This window comes from Pristiophorus japonicus, chromosome 18, assembly GCF_044704955.1.
Source record: "Pristiophorus japonicus isolate sPriJap1 chromosome 18, sPriJap1.hap1, whole genome shotgun sequence".
Taxonomy (NCBI): domain Eukaryota; kingdom Metazoa; phylum Chordata; class Chondrichthyes; family Pristiophoridae; genus Pristiophorus; species Pristiophorus japonicus.
Window position 1 is genome coordinate 112,054,782 of NC_091994.1, and position 23,006 is coordinate 112,077,787.

The following is a 23,006-nucleotide window of genomic DNA, read 5'->3' on the forward strand; positions in this document are numbered from 1 at the left end:
CGCCAGCCTCCTGAGGTCTGCAGCGTATTTCCCGATTTAGAAAATTCGTGCAGGAGTAGGCCATTCGGCCCTTCGAGCCTGCACCGCCATTCAATGAGTTCATGGCCTTCGGGCCGTCGGTGGATGTAGAACCAGTATCTGGCTGTGAGGATGCTCTCCTTGGGCTTGAGTTGCTCATGGATCAGTGTTAAGAGCTCCTCGTATGTTTTGGTCGTTTCTTCACTGGTGCCAGCAAGTCCCTGATGAGGCCCTAGACGGTGGGCCCACAACTGGTTAGCCGGATAGCTCTGCACTTGCCAACCAGTGTGGCCGGGTTGTCTCCTGCCAGGTCGTTTGCTGTGAAGAAATGATCGAGCCTCTCCACAAAGGCGTCCCAATCATCATCATCGGCGAACTGCTGCAACATACCAAGGGTAGCCATTTTCGCGTGAAAGTCCGTAATCTCGTTGCCAATTGTTATGTCCTTGAATGCTCTGATAATGACTCCATGAGACAAGTACATGTGTTGTACTTGAACTGTAGTGACCTTAGTCCTTTATTGATAACTCCAGAGTGAGGATCACACCTGGTGGCCTGCCTTTATACTAGGCCAGGCACACCTGTACAGGTAACCTACAAGTCTCCCACTGTGCCCTCTGTGCCTTGTGATAGTACAAACATTAGCCATGTAGGATACATGACAAGTTTAGTAAAACTTTTTTCTGGCCAACTTGGCATAAATGGTGTAAGTGGCTGGGAACGCCCCCTTTTGGGGAAAAAAAAACTGACCTAACAAAAAACCTAACTAACTCACTTACACTAGCGCAAATTAAATGGCCATTTTTGCAACTAAAAAGATAAACCAGAAAAATCAAATTACACCCAAAAAAACAGTGCAAATCACGGGGAAATTTGGGCCCTATATCCCAAATTCAGCTTCCCTCACTTTCCTTAGTCCACCTGGTCAAAGTTTCCTCTAAGGTTTCCCCTGCCCTAGCCCTGAACTTGCATCTTTCTCTAGTTTCTCTCCTAATCTCCTCATGCCCTCTCCGAGCTCATCTTGTACATGAGACCCACCTCCTCCTCCTCCCTCGACCATATCCCACTAAGCTGCTGATCATCCAACTTTCCTTCCTCCCATGTTAGCTGATAATGGTTTCCCTCTCCTCAGGTACTGTCCCCCTCCCATTCAAATCTGCCATTATCACCCCTCTCAAGCCATTGTCATCGGTCCCCATCACAAACTCCTTTCCTTGGCCACCGATTCCATCTCTCTCCCTGGCAACTGTCTGAGTCCAGACTGCTCACAACTTAGGTGTTGTGTTTGACTCCGAGATGAGTTTCACACCACATATCCGCTCCATCACCAAGACTGCCTGCTTTCTACCCCTGTAACATTGCCCGGTTCAGTCCCTGCCTGGGCTCATCTGCTGCTGAAACCCTTATCAATGTCTTTGGTTGCTCTAGACTTGACTGTTCCAATGCTCTTCTGGCCAGGCTTCCATCTTCCAGCCTCCATAAACTTGTGCTCATCCAAAACTCTGCTGCCTGTATCTGAATTCGCACCAAGTCCCGTTCACCCATCACCCTTGTGCTTGCTGATCTACATTGGCTCCCAGTCCAGCAACACCTCAATTTTAAAATTCTCATCCTTGTTTTCAAACCCCTCCATGGCCTTGCCCCTTCCTGTCTCTGTAACTTCCTCCAGTCTTACAAGCCTTTGCGATCTCTGCGCTTCTCCAGTGCTGGCCTCTTGCGCATCCCTGATTTTAATCATTCCACCATTGATGGCCGTATTTTCAGCTGCCTAGGCCCCAATGCTGGCATTCACTCCCTAAGCTTCTCTGCCTCACTGTTTCTCTCTCTCCCTTTTAAGATACTCCATAAAACCTACTGCTTTGACCAAGCTTTTGGTTATCTCTCCTGATATCTCTTTCTATGGAATAGAAATTCCTGTATCCTGGTGATACAGGAATACCATACAAAATCATTTAGTGCTTGTCTGATATTATCACCAGCAGGCATTTCTGACCTCGTGTATTTTAAGGTTTAGAAACAGAAAATATCTGAAGTGCACAACAGATTGATCAGCAGAGAGGAAAAGAAATGTTAACATTTCAGTCTGATCTTTCAGCAGAGCTCATTTCTACGGTTTTGTTTCAATAATAACTTATCCTCATCCCTTCTGAAGCTACTTGAAAACAAAAATTGTTTATTTAAAATAGTGTTAGCTGTGGCTCCGTGGAAGCATCTCTCACCTGAGTCAGAAGGTTGTGGTTCAAGTCCCACTCCAGAAACTTGAGTACAAAAATTTAGGCTGACACGTCAGTGAAGTGCTGAGGGAGAGCTGTTAAACTGAGGTGGAAGTAAAGATCCCATGGCACTCTTTCAAAGAGGTGCAGGGGAGTTCTTTCCAGTGTCCTAGCCAATATTTATTTTGGTTAAATAAAATGGATCGGCTATCATTCATGTCCTGTAATACTAACAGTGGGTTTAACGCAAACTCTGCTGGGCTTAGAATAAGATTTCAATAACATTGTAACAGATTTGTTATAATTATACTTGTAGCAATTATTGTAGTGTTTGTGCTGATTATTTTTTCTGCATTTTGCCCAGATGTGATAAACAAAAACAAAACAAGGTTAAACCTGGGAGCCCTACTTCTGATGTGGTGTGTGAAAAAAAGGCTAATGTGGCAGTTGTACTTGTGCCTATATTGCTTGTGATCATTATAGCTGGAGCTGGTGTTTTCATTTGGTGGAAATATTGTAGGACACGTGTAGGTATGTGATTCGTTGGATTTACTGCGTGCATCTTTCTGCTCCAGTATGGTTTTCCATATTCGTGTTTTTTCAGTCAGATTGCATATAATCTTCCTTTTTTTCCCAACAGTTTACTGCTGTCAAACCACTGTGACACTGTTGCTTTAAGAATCTTGTATTAAACTTGGGCCATGCGCGTTATGTGACCATTGCCCTGTCTGTACATGAGGTCTCAGTCCGATTGTTGTTCTGTTTAATTGGGTTCAACTTAAAGTGCAGATGGAAGTAGTGGCCCCCATTTTAAAAGGGACGGGGCAATGGTGAGCATGAGCCCCAAAGCGGGCAGCGCACCCAGAGAGTCCGAGGATGTGGAGGGCCTGCCGATCTTGGCAGTAGGGCCTCATTAACATAAAAGTTCCCGGAGTCCCACCCGATACCCAGCGAGATCCAGTACCTGGCCAGCAGACTGCAGTGGAAATTTGGCGGCAGGAGGCCACAAGAGGGAAACCATGGGAACAGTACCCAGCAGCTAGTGGGAGCGCTGATGCAATTGGAAAAAGGTGGGGGGGCGGCGGTGTGATCGAGGATCAGGGGGGCAGTGCTGATACGATTGTGGATCGGGAATGCAGGTGTGATGGGGGGCTGCAGGTGCAATCGGGGATCAGAGGGCTACAGACGCAATTGGGGTTTGGGGAGGTCCAGATACGACGGTGATCGGAGGAGTGCAGGTGCGATCAATGATCTGGCGGGGTGCAGATAGGATCAGGGATCAGGGGGTGCAGATGAGATTGGAGATCGGGGTCGTGCAGGTGCAATCAGGGATTGGTGGGTGCAGATGACATCGGAGGGATGCAGGTACTATTGGGGATCGGGGGGTGTAGGTGCGATTGGGGATTGAAAGGTGCAGATGAGATCGAGGGTTGTTGGTGCGATTGGGGATCGGGGGGGACCAGATAGGATCAGGGATCGGGGGGGGGGACCAGATAGGATCAGGGATCGGGGGGGGGGTTGCAGATACAATCGAGGATCGGTGGAGTGCAGATATGATCAAGGATCAGTGGGTGCAGATATGATCGGGGGGTGCAGATGCGATCGGGGTGGGGTGTAGAAGAGGGTGAGCTTTCGATCGGGGGATGCCAGGCCTAGGAGGCCCAAGGACTCTTTGCGGACCCTTGGGGAAGCACTCCTGATCCTCCTGACACACAAAGAATTCTGACAACGTATTTTTTTTTAAACTTACCTTAGCCTCTTTTGGCCAGTTGTGCCTCCCGCTGTGGTTCTGCTGTCGGGCAGCAGACAGTGCGGGAGTCCCACTAATTTTCCTTCCTAAAAGCAAAAACATGAGTAAATCTAGTTTAAATCTTCTATTAATTTACTTAGATTTTTCTTTTATTGACAGGCACTGTGAAAGCAAGCGATGCAGAGGTAAATATATATATATATATATATTTCACCGTTGTTATGCAGTTATGTGTGTAAAATTGTATTTTCTGCAAACTTAACCGTTCAAAACATTCCACAAACACATTGCAATATAATTAAAAACTTAGCATTATATCATAATTTTTTATCCTGGTTCTTTTTATCCTGCATTGACGCATTATTTCACCAGTTACAAACAAAGGATGAAAACAGCTGACAAAAGCCCGACAGCTAGGCGTGGCAAATCCCTTAAGTATTTCAGGTGCAACCCTCGTAAATAATCTTTCTTACAGAGGAGGACCTTATACAGTGTGCAGTCACTGATGTCCAGTGCTGGGTATTAGGGGAAATATAAATCTGATCCTCATTTGTTCATTAGTCTGCATCTGATATTTGTCTCATAAGACATAAGAACATAAGAAATAGGAGCAGGAATAGGCTGTATGGCCCCTCAAGTCTGCTCTGCCATTTAGTACGATCTTGGCTAATCCGATCATGGACTCGGGTCCACTTTCCTGCCCGCTCCCCATACCCCTTAATCCCTTATCGGTTAAGAAACTGTCTATCTCTGTCTTAAATTTATTCAATGTCCCAGCTTCCACAGCTTTCTGAGGCAGCGAATTCCACAGATTTACAACCCTCTGAGAGAAGAAATTCCTCCTCATCTTAGTTTTAAATGGGCGGCCCCTTATTCTAAGATTATGCCCTCTAGTTCTAGTCTCCCCCATCAGTGGAAACATTCTCTCTGCATCCACCTTGTCAAGCCCCCTCATAATATTGTACATTTCGATAAGATCACCTCTCATTCTTCTGAATTCCAATGAGTAGAGCCCCAATCTACTCAACCTTTCCTCATAAATCAACCCTCTCATCTCCTGAATCAACCTAGTGAACCTTCTCTGAACTGCCTCCAAAGCAAGTATATCCTTTCGTAAACATGGAAACCAAAACTGCACGCAGTATTCCAGGTGTGGCCTCACCAATACCCTGTATAACTGTAGCAAAACTTCCCTGCTTTTATACTCCATCCCCTTTGCAATAAAAGCCAAGATTCCATTGGCCTTCCTGATCACTTGCTGTACCTGCACGCTATCCTTCTGTGTTTCATGCACAAGTACCCCCAGGTCCTGCTGTACTGCAGCACTTTGCAATCTTTCTCCATTTAAATAATAACTTGCTTTTTGATTTTTTTTCTGCCAAAGTGCATGACCTCACACTTTCCAACATACTCCATCTGTCAAATGTTTGCCCACTTGCTTAGCCTGTCTATGTCCTTTTGCAGATTTTGTGTCCTCCTCACACATTGCTTTTCCTCCCATCTTTGTATCGTCCGCAAACTTGGCTACGTTACACTCGGTCCTGTCTTCTGAGTCGTTAATGTAGATTGTAAATAGTTGGGGTCCCAGCACTGATCCCTGCGGCACCCCACTAGTTACTGATTGCCAACCCGAGAATGAACCATTTATCCCAACTCTCTGGTTTCTGTTCGTTAGCCAATCCTCTATCCATGCTAATATATTACCCCATCCCCTTGAACTTTTATCTTGTGCAGTAACCTTTTATGTGGCACCTTGTCAAATGCCATCTGGCTCGTGATCGTTATATGTGCGTGATTTCTGGTCAGGGAATCCAGATCAATAAGAATCCATAGAATCCCCGACTAGTTCAGCAACATTGAAGGTGAGACAGAATGTTGAAATCATGTTTCATTTAAAAACATTGGGGGTTTTTTTACCAGCAGTTGGGCTGTATTAGAAGTAATGAGGTGATGGGAGACAGTGTGGGTTTAAGGCAGAGGAAAAGGACATTGTAGGTGGAATTGCAGAGCATGGAAAAAAAACCTGAAGGGTTTTCAGGCTTCAGACTCATCAGCATGTCATATGAAAAACATTTAAAGAACGAAAAATATTACTCCTGTGATAAATTCTGAACTTGTTACATCGGCAAAAAACATAACAGAAAAAAGACCACCAGTCCAATGAGCCTGCTCACTTCATTGACGATATACAGTCCACCCTATGTTGGACTCAATGCCATATTTTTAATTTCAAGTGAAAGTCTTACATAAGTAAGATGTTCAACGATAATCAAACACATCTCCAGAATTGTCTTTAATCTCCATTACTACTGTGGACAATATTCCCCCAACTTACCACACATCACAAGAACCATTGTATCACATGGAGTATTTGACCATCTTCCTGTCCCTATCGCCACCTGTAAACATAGAAACATAGAAAATAGATGCAGGAGTAGGCCATTCGGCCCTTCGAGTCTGCGCCACCATTCAATATGATCATGGCTGATCATGCAACTTCAGTACCCCATTCCTGTTTTCTCTCCATACCCCTTGATCCCTTTAGCGGTAAGGGTCACATCTAACATCCTTTTGAATATATCTAACGAACTAGAGAATTCCACAGGTTCACAATTTTCTGAGTGAAGAAGTTTCTCCTCATCTCGGTCCTAAATGGCTTACCCCTTATCCTTAGACTGTGACCCCTGGTTCTGGACTTCCCCAATATTGGGAACATTCTTCCTGCATCTAACCTGTCCAATCCCGTCAGAATTTTATCTGCTTCTATGAGATCACCCCCTTATTCTTCTAAATTGCAGTGAATATAAGCGAGTCAATCCAGTCTTTCTTCATATGTCAGTCCTGTTATCCCCAGGAATCAGTCTGGTGAACCTTCACTGCACTCCCTCAATAGCAAGAATGTCCTTCCTCAGGTAAGGAGACCAAAACTGTACACCATATTCAAGGTGAGGCCTCACCAAGGCCCTGTACAACTGCAGTAAGACCTCCCTGCTCCTATACTCAAATCCTCTCGCTATTCAGGCCAACATGCCATTTGCCGTCTTCACCGCCTGCTGTACCTGCATGCCAACTTTCAATGACTGATGTACCATGACACCCAGGTCTCGTTACAACTCCCCTTTTCCTAATCTGTCACCATTCAGATAATATTCTGCCTTCCTGTTTTTGCCACCAAAGTGGATAACCTCACATTTAACTACATTATACTGCATCTGCCATGCATTTGCCCACTCACCTAACCTGCAGCCTCTTAGCATCTTCCTCACAGCTCACACTGCCACGCAGCTTAGTGTCATCTGCAAACTTGGAGATATTACATTCAATTCCTTCGTCTAAATCATTAATGTATATTGTAAATAGCTGGGGTCCCAGCACTGAACCTTGCGGTACCCACTAGTCACTGCCTGCCATTCTGAAAAGGACCCGTTTATTTCTACTCTTTGCTTCCTGTCTGCCAACCAGTTCTCTATCCACGTCAATGCATTACCCCAAATAACATGTGCCTTAATTTTGCACACTAATCTCTTGTGTGGGACCTTGTCAAAAGCCTTTTGAAAGTCCAAATACACCACATCCACTGGTTCTCCCTTGTCCACTCTACTAGTTACATCCTCAAAAAAATTCTAGAAGATTTGTCAAATATGATCTCCCTTTCATAAACTTGGACCGGTCCTGTCACTGCTTTCCAAATGTGCTGCTATTACATCTTTAATAATTGATTCCAACATTTTCCCCACTACCGATGTCAGATAATTCCCTGTTTTCTCTCCCTCCTTTTTTAAAAAGTGGGGTTACATTAGTTACCCTCCAATCCATAGGAACTGATCCAGAGTCTATAGAATGTTGGAAAATGACCACCAGTGCATCCACTATTTCTAGGCCACTTCCTTAAGTACTCTGGGATGCAGACTATCAGGTCCTGGGGATTTATTGGCCTTCAATCCCATCAATTTCCCTAACACAATTTCCTGACTCATAAGGATTTCCTTCAGTTCCTCCTTCTCGCTAGACCCTCGTGCCCTATTATTTTCAGGAGGTTATTTATGTCTTCCTTAGTGAAGACAGAACCAAAGTATTTGTTCAATTGGTCTGCCATCAGTCAGTTTTTAGATTCCCTACAAGCTTACTCTCGTGCTCTATTTTCCCCCTCCTAATTAAACCTTAGTCCTCCTCTGCTGGATTCTAAATTTCCCCCAATCCTCGGGTTTACTGCTTTTTCTGGCCAATTTATATGCCTCTTCCTTGGATTTAACATTATCCCTAATTTCCCTTGTTAGCCACGGTTGAGCCACCTTCCCCTTTTTATCTTTACGCCAGACAGGGATGTACAATTGTTATAGTTCATCCATGTGATCTTTAAATGTCTGCCATTGCCTATCCACTGTCAACCCTTTAAATATCACTCGCCAGTCTATCCAGTCCCACTCAGATATTTGTGCAGCTCTTTGTTTTTTTTAAAAGACTCCATTAACATCATCAATTACTTCTCATGGGGGTTTTTCACATTTCTGTTACCAGGGAAGAAAAATAAATTTCTTCTAACTTATAATCTTGCTTGATACATATTAGTTTCCTGTGCTCATTGTCCGAATCAAATAGCCTGCTTAGATATCCATTTTCCACACCTGTCACCACCCTCAAACTGTTTTTTCCCCAAAGAAATACGTATGACTCGGGGGGAGGGGGGGGGGGGTGGTGGTGGTGTATGGGCAATAGCAATCGGCTCCCTGTTTTACATCTCATCCAATCAAGTGGGCTATACCAAGCGGGCTGATATTGTCCACCTGGCAATAAAATTTAAAATGACCCCAGGAAATCTTTCATCATTCAGAATTATAGGTCCAAGAATCACTGGTTGCTATTCTATGAACCTTCTCCAGTATGTTCATATCTTTTTGAGGGTGAAGTGTCCAAAATTCGCACAATATTCCAATTGTGGTTTTACCATTGATCAACACAAGATCAGAATAACTTATTTCAACTTACCATCTGTACATACATTCATAGCGATGACATCATTTTGTGACTAATTTAACAAAATCTCCTCAAACTTGCCCTGTGACTTTCTTTCACAGATGCAGAGGCTATAATGTATCAAATTATCAATTAACCGACTCCCTTTCATTAGACTGCAATTTCATTTTGAAAGTGGGAACGATGGAGCTGTCTTTTATTCCCAGTCAATATATCAAAATAACCTACATTGCTATAACACTCATTACATATCGAGATCTTTCACAGCACTTTACAGGGCGGTGGTTAGCAAGTGGGCATCAAGCAGAGGCAGTGGAGGAAAAAGGAAGACAGAGAGGTCACGAATGGGTAAAAGCACAATCAAGGGTTTTAGATCATTTTTGAAAGCAGACATAAGGCGATGCTGAGGGAGGGAGTTCCACAGAGTGGGGGAAGGTGGCTAATGATTAAAGGAAGTGAGTGAGGCCTGATGTTGGAAGGACCATAGGGCACACGCAGGAAATAGGGCTGAAAATCGGAGGGAATGAGGGATAAGATCTTGGAGGGAGTTGCAGGTGAGGATGAAAATTTCAAAAGTTGATTCTCAGGGACACTGGAATCTAGTGGAGCTCAGTGAGGACAGGACTCGTTGTAGGTGTCATGGTATTCTGGATGACTTGAAGTATGAATGGTAAAAGCAGGGAGACGGTAAAGAGAATGTTGGAGAAATCAAGGTGTAAAATAATAAAAGCGTAGGTTAAAATCTCAACAGCCAAGAAGAGAAGTAGAGGCAATGACAGGCAGTGCGCATAAATGAAAGGAAATGAAATTGGTGACAAGATTGGATGTGGGGATGGAAGCTGAGCTATATGGCTATATGATACAATATGGCAGTTCCACACCCTGAGTTAAGCATGAAGTAGGAGCTGGGAAGGGAGGTGGAGTCAAAGAATGAGGTACATGCTTGTGCGAACTGAAGGAAATGGCTTTGCTTTTGCTGGCATAAAGCTGGAGGAATTTTGGCTCATCTGGGTTTTGCATCAGATAGGCAATGCCTATCAGCCAAGTGCAATCTATGGCAGGGGTGACCAGATAGAGCTGGGTGTTATCAGCACACATGTACAAGTTGGCCCTGTGCTTCAGGGTAACATCAACAAGGGGTAGGATGCAAACAATGAAGAGGCCAAGGATAGATCCCAGAGGTGACCTTGAAGGAACGGGAGGGGAAACAATTTGAGACGGTGTGATGGGTAGGAGTGGGACCAGGAGAAAGCAGTATCGCAGAGGTGAACTGTGGGGGAGAGGAGTTCGAGGAGGATGCAGTATTCCACGGTGTGGAAGCAGTGGAGGGGTCGATGAGGAAGAGTTTGGACAGTAAGCCATGGTTGCATTCATGTAAGACATCATTTGTGACATTTACCAGTATAGTTTTGGTGTTGTGGGTGTGTTAAGACCCTGATATGAATGGTGAAAGTTTTGGGGCAACATTTGGTGTCTAGATGAGGATGGAGGCCGCCATGGAAGGTGATTAGAGAAGACAACTTGTTATGAAGAAGAGCAACTTGAAGTTGTTTCTGCTGATGTTGGTGTTGTTCCTGCATTGCAACAGTGACTACACTCCAAAAGTACTTCATTGGCTGTAAAGCGCTTTGAGATGTCCGGTGGTCGTGAAAGGCGCTATATAAATCCGTCTTTCTTTTACTGTCCAGAAGTAATAAGAGGACTTGACTGTGCTAATGGAGCAATGGTAAACTTTTGACTTGATAAAGTCTTTTTTGGCAATGGCTAGCCAAACATTTGTCATGTATGCGACAGCTTACGGGGAAAATTAACGGCAATGGGGTTACCAGTCAGCTGCTATGTAGGAGAAAGATGATGAAATGATCAGAGAGAGTGCTGCCCATACTGAAAACATCAGAGTTCTCATGGCTACATGTGTTTACACCTAAGCTAACAATGATGGTCAATACAGAGCATCGGAGAGCAAATATCCTGTTATGTTCATTGTCACAGTCACAATATCAAACTAGGACAAGGGAACTGTTACTTTCAAAATGTGACTTCCTAAACTTGCAAATTTAATAACTTGTTTTTCTCTGTAGAGTCTCCGACATGAGAAAAACCAAAATAACCCACGTGTTGTAAACAAACCTACGCCAGAAACTGCAGGCTTTTCCAGTGCAGAGGGGAAGAACAGTGCAACCAAACCATTTCTGACAGCAGGTAAGGTACATTTCTCACCAATATTTGTACTATTTCTGTGTTTTCCCTCAAGCTTTCCTCCTTTTCTGCTCTCCTCTCTGCTTACGTAGACCATAAGCAAGCGCTCTACTCGGAACTCCGACACGGCAAGCAAGCCCCAGGTGGGCAGAGGAAACGTTTCAAGGACGCCCTCAAAGCCTCCCTGATAAAGTGCAACATCCCCACTGGCACCTGGGAATCCCTGGTCAGAGACCGCCCAAACTGAAGGAAGAACATCCGGGAGGGTGTTGAGCACCTCAAGTTTCGTCAACGAGAGCATGCAGAAATCAAGCGCTGACAGCGGAAGGAGCGTGCGGCAAACCAGGCTCCCCACCCACCCTTTCCTTCAACCACTGTCTGCCCCACCTGTGACAGAGACTGTAATTCCCACCTGATAACTTAATTTTAGGGTGGAAGCAAGTCTTCCTCGATTTCGAGGGACTGCCTATGATGATATGACTCAGATAATAGGCACTGAGGTGGAATAATATATGTTGGCCTGTATTCTTTACCTTTTCTTTAGAATATTTACAATTAGTTGAATTCACAGTGTTCTGCTTGGGTACATGATTCTTATTTTTTTACACTGAAATGTCTTCACATTTTAAAATCAGCAAATTTTGCCTGTTTCAGTAAGTTACTTTTCTTGCCTGCATTATCCTCCCCTCCCACTCCATGCAATGGCACCTTTCCCAGTCCTATTCCTCGGCCTCTGCATGAAAACGTGGAGACATACGTTTTATTGTGCCTCCAGCTCTCCTCTCTCTATCCTCTAGCTCTGTTCATCATTTTTCCTCAGTTGGGGGCTTCCCTCACTGGGAATCATGGGGCAGAGCCCCTTACCCATCATTAAACAGCATGGTATGTTAGTAGAACAGTGCACTTTCCCCTTCAAGCAATATTACATGTCCTCAAGAACAACTTACAGGTTAATATAAAAACGTTTAAATTATATTTTATCTCCAACGATCATGATTAGATATTAACAGAATTTATTTTAAGGTTGTGTTGACTCTGAAATACGATCAACTCATTGATCAATAAGTGTGGATATCTGAACGGAATATATGGAATTAAGGACAGTAAAGTAAACGGGATATATGAAAATGTATAAGCCATGGAAGAATAGCTGGGAGAATGTCAGATTGCAAATAGTGCAACATCAGCTTAGCTAACAGTCTGTCTCAAGGTTTCAAGTCACTAATCCTGCCAATAATATATAATTGTAACATGAAATACATCTGCAGAATTGCAAGGTCTCAGTAAATAAATAGTCACACCATTAGATTGAAACATTTGGAGGCAATACTTAAGCTTTCAAGAAGAACATCTCATATAGATTGACTAATGAGTGACTGAGTTAGACTGTCAATCCATTTGTATTTTGTTATCTGATTTCAAAACTGTATAACTGTTAACGCTTTACGATGTAACTTCACCTATCCGTAGGGAGTGTGTACGCTCTATCCAGAGAGTATATCTTCTGTCTGATAGGTCTTACTGGCCGGTAATAAAGACTGCTTTGTTCAAAGCACAAGAGGTATTCGACTCAGTAATTTTACTGAACCAGATTGAGGTAAAAGAATCCAGGAATTAACATTTGGTGTCAGAAGTGGGATCTCAACGGACGACTGCCGAAAACTTGCGAATTAAGAGCCAGACTAGCCTTGGACGAGACGAGGGGAAAATGGCCACTGGAGTGAGTATGATTTCAATACTGCTCCAGTTTCCCCCGGTTTCAAAAGTCTGAGGAAAGTTTAGCCACTCGCTGGTTCTCAGGTAGTGTCTGAACGAGATCCAGGACAATCTGGTGAATACCTTTCAAACTTAGAATAGGGATAGAGATAGGGAAATTGCGCGATGACGCAAACCAAGCGGCGACTTGGAAAGATAGTTAGAGCTAGATAGGGATAGATGATCAATCATGGATCCAAAAAAAAAATTAATAGGAAAGAAAAGAGACTCTTGTGAATGTCTGTTTAAATGAGAAATGCTTCTGTGACTTTTACTGTAAAAAAAAAGCCGGGGAGTTGTGGTTTGTTTTATCTCAAACAGAATGAAAGTTTGTTTTAACCCTTCGTAGTGTTGTCCTGTATGTGGGAAGTTTAAGAGTGTGAACCTTATTGAATTACGTATATTCGGATGATAAGTTGCGGAGCCAGGAAATGCCCAAAGGATAGATTTGTTAAAAAGAGAAAAAATTACATGGTCCCGGTGGTTTAAAAAAAAAGAAAAATTTGTTGAAAGAAAACATTCAGAGAAGGCACAGCAAAACAACTGAGATGGATTCAAAAGGATTTAAAAAAAATTATATTAAATAACACGACCTTGAGGCTGGAACAATTGAGATAACGAAAAGCAGTCCACAGCCTACGTGCCAGACTTCTCTCTAGTTATAAAAAAAAAGTAACGTACTAAATAGGTGCCGAAAGAAAAAAAAAATGTTCTGAGATTTTAAATTATGAAAAATATAAAATCACTCCTGTCCAGTTGGCAGAAAAACTCCATTAAATTAGGGCTTTCATTGACTGATTGAATTTAAACTGCGCAGTGACGCGAAAGGATAGAGAAATTTGGAGACTAAAAGAAATTAATTGAGGCTCATAAGAAATCAAAATTAGAAAATTAGGCTCACAGGGAATAAAATGGGGATTTAAATAGAGGATAGGTGTTCAACTCAGGTACGACGAAGGGACCTTGAATATCACTTGGCCCGTCTAGGCTCTGATTGAATTAAAAAAAAAACCCCCGCAGCAACTCGGAAGGTAGGGCCGACGCGAACGCGCGGCCGAGAGAAGGGCCGAAGCGAACGCGCAGCGACGTAAACGCGCAGTGAAGCGAACGCGCAGTGACGTCAACGCGCAGTGACGTAGACGCGCGGTGACGTAAACGCGCAGTGACGCCGACGCGTAGTGACGCAGAGGCGCAGCAACGCGAATCGCGAAAGTCAGTGCTAATGGCAGTAAGTCTGTAAGTCTTAAAGTGTTTAGAGTTTTAAGTTTAGTATTAAGATCGCGCGGCTATGCGGACCGTGCGGTGATGCGGGTAATTTTGTAGATCGTGCGGCTATGCGGACCGTGCGGTGATGCGGGTAAGTGTTAGAAGTCTTTGTCTATTTTGTAGATCGCGCGGCTATGCGGACCGTGCGGCGATGCGGGTAAGTGTTTGAAGTAAAGTTAAAGTATCTTAACTCGCGCGGCGACGCGAGCCACGGGTCGACGCGGATTGCGCGGCGACGTGAACTGCGAGGCAACGCGGATTGCGCGGCGACGTGAACTGCGAGGCAACGTGGTAGTTTAGTATTAAGATCGTGCGGCGACGCGGACCGTGCGGTGATGCGGGTAAGTGTTAGATTTGGAGTTAGTTAAAGTCCGTGTTAGTTCTGTAAAGTCTGTGTCTATTTGTTTAAATTGCACGACGACACGAACGCGTAGCGACACAGTAATACGAGGGGCAGTGTGAAAATGGGAAATCAGTTAGATAAAACCACGGATGCGGATAGTCCGCTACAAAAGTTATGTGAGGAATTCCCTGAAAGAGCTGAAGACTTTAGAAAATTATCAGGAGCCCTGAACAAATTATTAGGGGATGACCAGTGGCCTCTAAGTGACACTAGAAGCGTAGAGGTAAAAAAAAAGCACAGGGATTAATTTGGAGAAGGGGACGAGGAAAAGGGGATAAAAAAATTTAATTGCAACCTGGCGACATTATTGTCAGAAATTAAAAGATGCATCACTTCTATCGAGTTGGCAAACAAATGCTATTAAATTAGGACTTGCATTGACAGAGGGAACACATGTTAAAACTGTAGACGTCTTTAAAAAAAAAGAAGAATGAATGTGTGCACGAGAAACTTGCTAAGAGATCCTCTGGGACCTCTGAGAAAGGTATTGATCAACTACAAGTTAAAATGGCTGGCTTTGTGTTAACCGAGGCTGATGATGAAATTGATGAGTGGCCACTGACTCAGCGCCCAACGGCGCCTCCCGCACCCCCTGGCCTCTTGCTCCAGTCCTCTTCCCAACACCCTCCACCTAACACTCCGGTAAAAAGAGTTAGGAACAACCACATATCACCAAAGCAACAAACCCAAACTGACTCCTCATCCTCTGATAGCGATTCGGATCCCCAGTTTACAAGCAATACAGCCGAAAGGACCAGATCTCACACTCGAAAGGGCAGAACTATATCTCAACATCACAAACAGTCCCGTAAATCTTCTAGTCAACCTACCAGTCCAAGTTGTGAAAGACATAGCAAACACCCCCGCCGATCGAGACGCAGAACTGTCAAGCAGTCAGACAGCTCTGAAACATCCACCGGCCTAGAAATGATTTCCAAGATCCCAAAGTCCCGACACCAATTCCCTGTCAGACCAATGCCAAACCCTGATGCACAACAAGCTGCAGACCACCTCTCTATAGGTGTCTGTGATCTTCAAACAACTATTTGATTGCTCACGCTATCCGGACAGATGGAAAGGGCAGTTAGATATTATTGGCAGAAAAAGAAAGGGGAGGGGGGAGGTGCGCCCCCAACCCGGGTCAAGACTGAATACGTGACTAGAAAGGAAGAGCCATCTCGGGAGGAAGGATCAATAGAACCGCAGTGTTGCATACAGGATTGGATGGATAAGCAAGGATACGGTTATACTAAATAACCAAACGGCCCGAGCCCTGCTAATAAACCTCCCTATTGTCCCCGGCATGGTATGGGAAGAGGCCGGGACTGGGTAAGAGGAATTGACTGTTTTAATTGTGGGCAGGAAGGACATTGGAATAAAAATTGCCCCTACCGTCAGCATGGAAAAGGAAGAGGAGGAAGAGGAGGGGGGCACGGGGGGAGAGGAGGATCTTACACTAACTTCTCCCAGAACAACCCCTTTGGTCAATTGTCCCCCGATTGACTACGCAGCTTGATTGTGCAGGGATCCTCCCCGGACGACGAACCCATTCTGAATGAGTGGCAACCCTTTTTGATAGATACGGGAGCCTTCATGTCTTCTGTACAATCAAAGCTTAAACTCCCTGCTTCTACTGAAACACAGGAACTTTCAGGATTCCTGGGACAAATCTCGACATTCCTGGTGTCAGAACTAGTTAAAGTGGGTTACCAAGAAGAATTGGTAGAACATCGATTTGTCATCACTACCAATCTGGACTGTAACTTGATGGCTAGAGACCTCCTTTGCAAATTCCAGTTGCATTTGGAGTATGGAGATTATTGTAAAACAGGAAACCCTTAAGCGGCAGTATTATACCACTAGAACCCCTCAGTGGTGGTCTCAGGGTGCCTGCGGCAGGTCCAATCACGTGACCCTAGCATACGATCCCAGTGGAAAGAATCAGGACCTGCAGAACTTTTATCAGGATCACGAAGGGGAAGTGAAGGGAATTCTATTAAGGGCTAGAGTGACTGGACTGGAAAGAGAGGCAGATTTTGTGGAAGTGGATAAGAATCTGTGGAAACAGCCCCTAACAATGGCACCGCATACTGCTCGTGAAGTATTAGCCCCTCACCATGCTAAAGATTTGGGAGTTATGGTACGCAAGGCCATAGATGAGGCTGACCCTACCAGCCGGGATGTGCAAATTGTAAAACATGGCCGAACAGTCCAATTTCATGGGGACCCCGAGAAGGTCTTAACGACTCTACAGCATCATACTGGCTCCGGCATACCTGACTATGTGGATCCTCATGTGTGGGCAGAGAACCCCTCCCAAGTGGGTTATACTCCCATTAATTGAGATCCCAGTGCAGGGCAATGTGGACTGGCCCTCTATCCGACAGAACCCACTGAAATCACAGGCAATCCTAAACTGACTTTTCGGCACAGTACTGCAATTAATCCGCCTGTTTTCTTACTGAGCCACCCCAAGATGAGGAAGAACCCAGTCATGATTGTTTATGTTTGTTGACGGAAGTACTTCTATTAATCCAGAAGATACACAAATCTCAGGATACGCCATAGTAAACCAGGAGAATCAGGTCTTGGAATCTGCTGCTTTGAAACCGCCTATTCTGCTCAACAAGCTGAACTATTCGCCCTCACCCAAGCCTATATCTTGGCCAAAGATCTCAAAGTCAATATCTATACCGACTCTAGGTATGCCTTTGGGGTGGCGCATGATTTCGGACAATTATGGAAAAATAGGGGATTCCTAACCTCACAGGGGAATGAGATATCTCATAAACAGTTAGTATCTGATTTGTTGCAAGCCCTCATGTTCCCCAAACGCATTGCCATTGTCAAATGTACCGCCCAACCTACGGGAAATTCTCTGGTTGATATAGGGAATCGTTGTCCTGACCAAGAGGCCAAACAGGCCTCTCGTGACCAACAGATGGTAGTGTCCAAAATTATGAGTCAGACTAAAAATCCTGCGAAGGATAAGTTAGCCTCGGAAAAACCAATGCCAACCATCCAAGATGTTATAAAAGCACAGGGGGACGCTCCTGAAAAAGATAAACTGTTGTGGAAATATTATGCATGTACTTATGACAATGTTTCTAAACTCTGGACCACTCCCGCGGAACAGACTTGCATGTCTGACGAGTTGGCCTCATGGGTTATAGAATGTCTGCATTTTGCTACTCATTGTGGAGCAAGGCAACAAGTGATACACTTTTGGCTACTTGGTGGCACCCTAAACTCCAGGCGCTCACCCAGAACATCAGTAGTCGTTGCCTGGTTGGCCAGCAACATAATCCAGGGAAGGGAGTCCCCTGTGATTGGGGTAAAACGCCCCTACCCGAAGGTCCCTTTGAGACATTTTAGTTGGACTACATTGAGTTGCAAAAAGTTCAGTGTTACAGATATGTGTTAGTAATAGTAGATGTGTTTAGCAGATGGATTGAAGCCTACCCTAACCTGGACAATAAGACTCAGACTGTTGTTAAGGTGTTAATGAGGGAAATTGTTCCTAGATATGAGATCTCAGCTAGACTGATGACCACCTATGTTCTTTCTCTGACTCAGGCTCTGCGACTAGTTCACAACCAGGTTCAAGATGCTTACCCGAATAGTCCCTCGTGGCACCAGGGAAGTATGGATTCGGAAGGGATTAGAGCCACAATAGGAGGGGCCTTTTTAGGTGTCACTCACTACCCCCACTGCAGCCAAGGTTGAGGGGAAAAGTGCCTGGGTTCACCTGCACCACTGCAAGCTCATCACCATTTAAACAAATCTTGCTGGTTAGTCTAATTCCTGTTTCTGTTCCAGATCTCCTCCTCCCTATAGCTGAACAATGCAGTTGAAGGAGGATCAGTTTGAACTCTTACCTGTCAGACAGCCAAATACACTGACGGAAACCTGAAGGGAAACGTGAAAACAGAACTCTTTTTATCAGCTAAATAATTGGACTATTTATAAGATGAGATTGTGTCTGTATGCTACTGTCTGCATAATAGTGTTGATATATGACAGTTTTGGTGCACGGGAAGGAAGACAAAGGCGAGAGCTCCATGTAAACACCTTTTTGTATATGTCTTACGTTTATGCGGAAAAAGGGCACTTCACTAGATGCTGGGTGTGTTCACATATCCCTATACATTCCAAAGGGGGAATTCCTTTGCGCACCGTTCCCCTGACCCTAACTGAGACTGTTAGATGGATTCAAAGAAACGATATTGGAACAGGTAGCTCACCGCACTGCTGAGGCTCTGGAGGGCATCACAGCTGAAATGGTAGCGATAAGGACCGTAGCATTACAAAACCGAATGGCCCTCGATTACCTGTTAGCTGAGAAAGGGGGAACGTGTGCCCTGATAGGATCTGAATGTTGCACTTACATTCCTGATAGTTCAGAAAACATAACCCACCTTGCCGATCACATAAGGAGGGAGGTGAAAAAGTTATCCACACCAGCAAAAGAACTTAGCAGGTTTGATTGGTTTCTGGGTGGATCTTGGAGATCCTATCTAATACATGGCGCAATTGTTCTCATCATAATAATTACCTGCTGTTTGATTGTTGGTTGCCTTAACCTCTGCTGTAAAGCAATGACAAGGTTAGCAGACCCTCTTGTGGTCAAGGGTTCCCGGGTTATGATCCAACAAACTAGAGAACTACTCAACAATGCAATACTCATAGAATGATCCTAAATGTTATCATAGAATGATAAAAGGGGGGATGTGGATATCTGAACGGAATATATGGAATTAAGGACAGTAAAGTAAACGGGATATATGAAAATGTATAAGCCATGGAAGAATAGCTGGGAGAATGTCAGATTGCAAATAGTGCAACATCAGCTTAGCTAACAGTCTGTCTCAAGGTTTCAAGTCACTAATCCTGCCAATAATATATAATTGTAACATGAAATACATCTGCAGAATTGCAAGGTCTCAGTAAATAAATAGTCACACCATTAGATTGAAACATTTGGAGGCAATACTTAAGCTTTCAAGAAGAACATCTCATATAGATTGACTAATGAGTGACTGAGTTAGACTGTCAATCCATTTGTATTTTGTTATCTGATTTCAAAACTGTATAACTGTTAACGCTTTACGATGTAACTTCACCTATCCGTAGGGAGTGTGTACGCTCTATCCAGAGAGTATATCTTCTGTCTGATAGGTCTTACTGGCCGGTAATAAAGACTGCTTTGTTCAAAGCACAAGAGGTATTCGACTCAGTAATTTTACTGAACCAGATTGAGGTAAAAGAATCCAGGAATTAACATAAGTGCAGCTGCCAATCACCTGGAATGACTCAAGTGTTATCATTTCAATTGTACGTGTGGGTTTGTCACATGACCAATAGCTTCATGCCTGTCCAGCCACGTCCAAATTTGTCCCATTTCACTACTTCATTATTTTTCTTTTCTGCACGTATTGGTCTTCAGACTCTTCACTTAGTCTGTATGACCATTTCACAAAGATGAACAGTCATTCTAAAATGACATTTCTGTATTTTTCTTTTTTAGAGAACACTGATTCAGTAGTGAGCGAAAGTTAATCAGAAATTAATTCACCACCTGGCGAAGATAATACCGATACCAGAAATAGGCGACCACTTCGGCCTATGTTTGTTTTGGCTGTATTGCGTGTGTATTGCGACTCTTGGAGAATCGATGGCCCAAGACCGCTCATAGTGGAGAAGAAGCATTCGGGAAAGTGTCGATGCTGAGTCTCTTCGTCAGGAGTACGTGGAAGCCAAGTACAAACAGCGGAAGGAGCGTACGATAAACCAAGCACTCCACCCACCCGTCCCTTCAACCACCACCCACCCCACCTGTGACATAGAAACATAGAAACATAGAAAATAGGTGCAGGAGTAGGCCATTCGGCCCTTCTAGCCTGCACCGCCATTCAATGAGTTCATGGCTGAACATGCAACTTCAGTACCCCATTCCTGCTTTCTCACCATACCCCTTGATTCCCCTAGTAGTAAGGACTTCATCTAACTCCTTTTTGAATATATTTAGTGAATTGGCCTCAACAACTTTCTGTGGTAGAGAATTCCACAGGTTCACTACTCTCTGGGTGAAGAAATTCCTCCTCATCTCGGTCCTAAATGGCTTCCCCCTTATCCTTAGACTGTGTCCCCTGGTTCTGGACTTCCCCAACATTGGGAACATTCTTCCTGCATCTAACCTGTCTAACCCCGTCAGAATTTTAAACGTTTCTATGAGGTCCCCTCTCATTCTTCTGAACTCCAGTGAATACAAGCCCAGTTTATCCAGTCTTTCTTGATAGGTCAGTCTCGCCATCCCGGGAATCAGTCTGGTGAACCTTCGCTGCACTCCCTCAATAGCAAGAATGTCCTTCCTCAGGTTAGGAGACCAAAACTGTACACAATACTCCAGGTGTGGCCTCACCAAGGCCCTGTACAATTGTAGCAACACCTCCCTGCCCTTGTACTCAAATCCCCTCGCTATGAAGGCCAACATGCCATTTGCTTTCTTAACCGCCTGCTGTACCTGCATGCCAACCTTCAATGACTGATGTACCATGACACCCAGGTCTCTTTGCACCTGCCCTTTTCCTAATCTGTCACCATTCAGATAATAGTCTGTCTCTCTGTTTTTACCACCAAAGTGGATAACCTCACATTTATCCACATTATACTTCATCTGCCATGCATTTGCCCACTCACCTAACCTATCCAAGTCGCTCTGCAGCCTCATAGAATCCTCCTTGCAGCTCACACTGGCACCCAACTTAGTGTCATCCGCAAATTTGGAGATACTACATTTAATCCCCTCGTCTAAATCATTAATGTGACAGAGTCTGTAGATCCCGCATTGGACTCATCAACCACCTCAGAACTCATGTTAATGAGAAAGCAAGTCATCCTCGACTCCGAGGGACTGCCTAAGAGAGAAGGGAGATTGCATGTGATTTGTCAAACCAAAATTTGCAGTCAGCATGGGATGACGAGAGGATTATCAAAACAAATGCAGACCTGCCAACCCCACCGTCTCATAAATCAAGAGACCAACTCTTAAAAATCATGAGTTGCTATTTTATTCAAACATTAAGCAATATAGATTAACAGTTGGTTTATAAACCTCATAAGTGGCTTATGTAATCACTAACAGGTCACAGTTCTTTACCTTTTTGCTTTTGAGGCCCCCCCTCCCATATTATAAAAAGTTAACCAACTCCCACAAAAACAACATATTGGCCCTGAAATTGCGGCCTCTCTGGGTGCGTACAATGTTGCACGCGCCCGAAGAGGCCCCGCAAGTTCCGGGTTTAGGCACGTGATGCGCTCCCGGGAGAAGGGCCTTCGTGGGTGGAGATTGGGCTATTGAATGGCGGTGCAGGCTCGAAGGGCCGGATGGCCTACTCCTGCACCTATTTTCTATGTTTCTATTTTCCCAACTCCTGCCCAGCAAATGTCTTTCAAACTCTTACGCTGGTAAAAGCAAGTATGATTTTCTTTCAATAGATAAAGAAAAATGTTATTACCTATTTTTATATTTAAAAATCCGGTCTGAGGCCTTGCTGGGACCACCAGATACTTTCGTAAAAAAAAGATTTCATCGGACTCCTCCGACTGCAATTTTGGGCCATTACGTAACCCAAGAATATGTTAATTTCATAGAAATTAATTTAGCATTTGTGTCCTAGTATTGTCAGTAGTCAGTCCAGACTCATTAAATTATAATGGCTTTGCAGGAGACAAGAGAAAAATTTAAATAGAGGGAGCGGGCTGCTTCAAAAATGTCGGGAGGGAGCGGGAAAGATGTCAGGAGGGAATGGACCGGGAGAGATGTCAGGAGGGGGTGAGCCGGGAGCGAGCGGGCTGTGACGACTGTTAATAATGGATGCTACAATTCAACTTCAAACTTGTTCTCTCTCTCCAGCATAGAGGGATATAGTTTCATGTGTATTTTTAATAAAATGGAAAAAGTGTACCAACTTAGATTTTTTTAAATTCCAACTTTTCTGGTGGAAGCATGCCCCTCAACTTCCACCCAAGAAAATAAATCCCATATAGCCAGTGTACCCACTTCTAGCATTCCCACTACGCAACTGTTTATAAGGTCCCAAAGGATGAGAAGTATTTTCAGCATTTCTCCATATACACACATATAGACCAATAGTGCAGCCACTCTGAGCACATAGACATGGACGGGTGAACTGATAATGACTTTAAGTTTAAACTCTTTTGAGTGTAAGGAGACGGCCGGGAGCATAGGGCTCGGCTGGTCGGCTTGGCAGCAACAGCTGGAGGTATCATGTCGGGCAGGAGTCTTGGTCCAACCATTGCCAAGCCTCAGAGGGTCACGCGGTGACTAGTCATAGCAATCAAACCGTAGCCAATCCGAAGTCAGGCAAATGCCTCGACTGCCGTCCCTTACCCTGCTTCCTATCCA

General features: G+C 44.3%; 1 protein-coding gene across 6 annotated transcripts in view; it reads left to right on the forward strand.

The window, feature by feature from the left end:
- The window catches only part of LOC139228971 (tumor necrosis factor receptor superfamily member 14-like), an 81,943-nt gene extending 62,152 nt beyond the window's left edge, over window positions 1–19,791 (forward strand). The window contains exons 10-14 of one of the 6 annotated variants that reach the window (XM_070860584.1): window positions 2,596–2,762; window positions 4,141–4,166; window positions 11,037–11,157; window positions 11,247–12,715; window positions 18,398–19,790. In XM_070860584.1, coding sequence (XP_070716685.1) covers window positions 2,596–2,762; window positions 4,141–4,166; window positions 11,037–11,157; window positions 11,247–11,401 — 469 coding nt within the window. In that variant the 3' untranslated portion in view covers window positions 11,402–12,715; window positions 18,398–19,790. Of the gene's footprint in view, window positions 1–2,595; window positions 2,763–4,140; window positions 4,167–11,036; window positions 11,163–11,246; window positions 12,752–14,298; window positions 14,517–18,397 lie in introns of all 6 variants that reach the window. The other 5 variants (XM_070860586.1, XM_070860587.1, XM_070860585.1 and 2 more) reach the window with 5 other exon arrangements.
- Window positions 19,792–23,006: the final 3,215 nt, after the last annotated feature.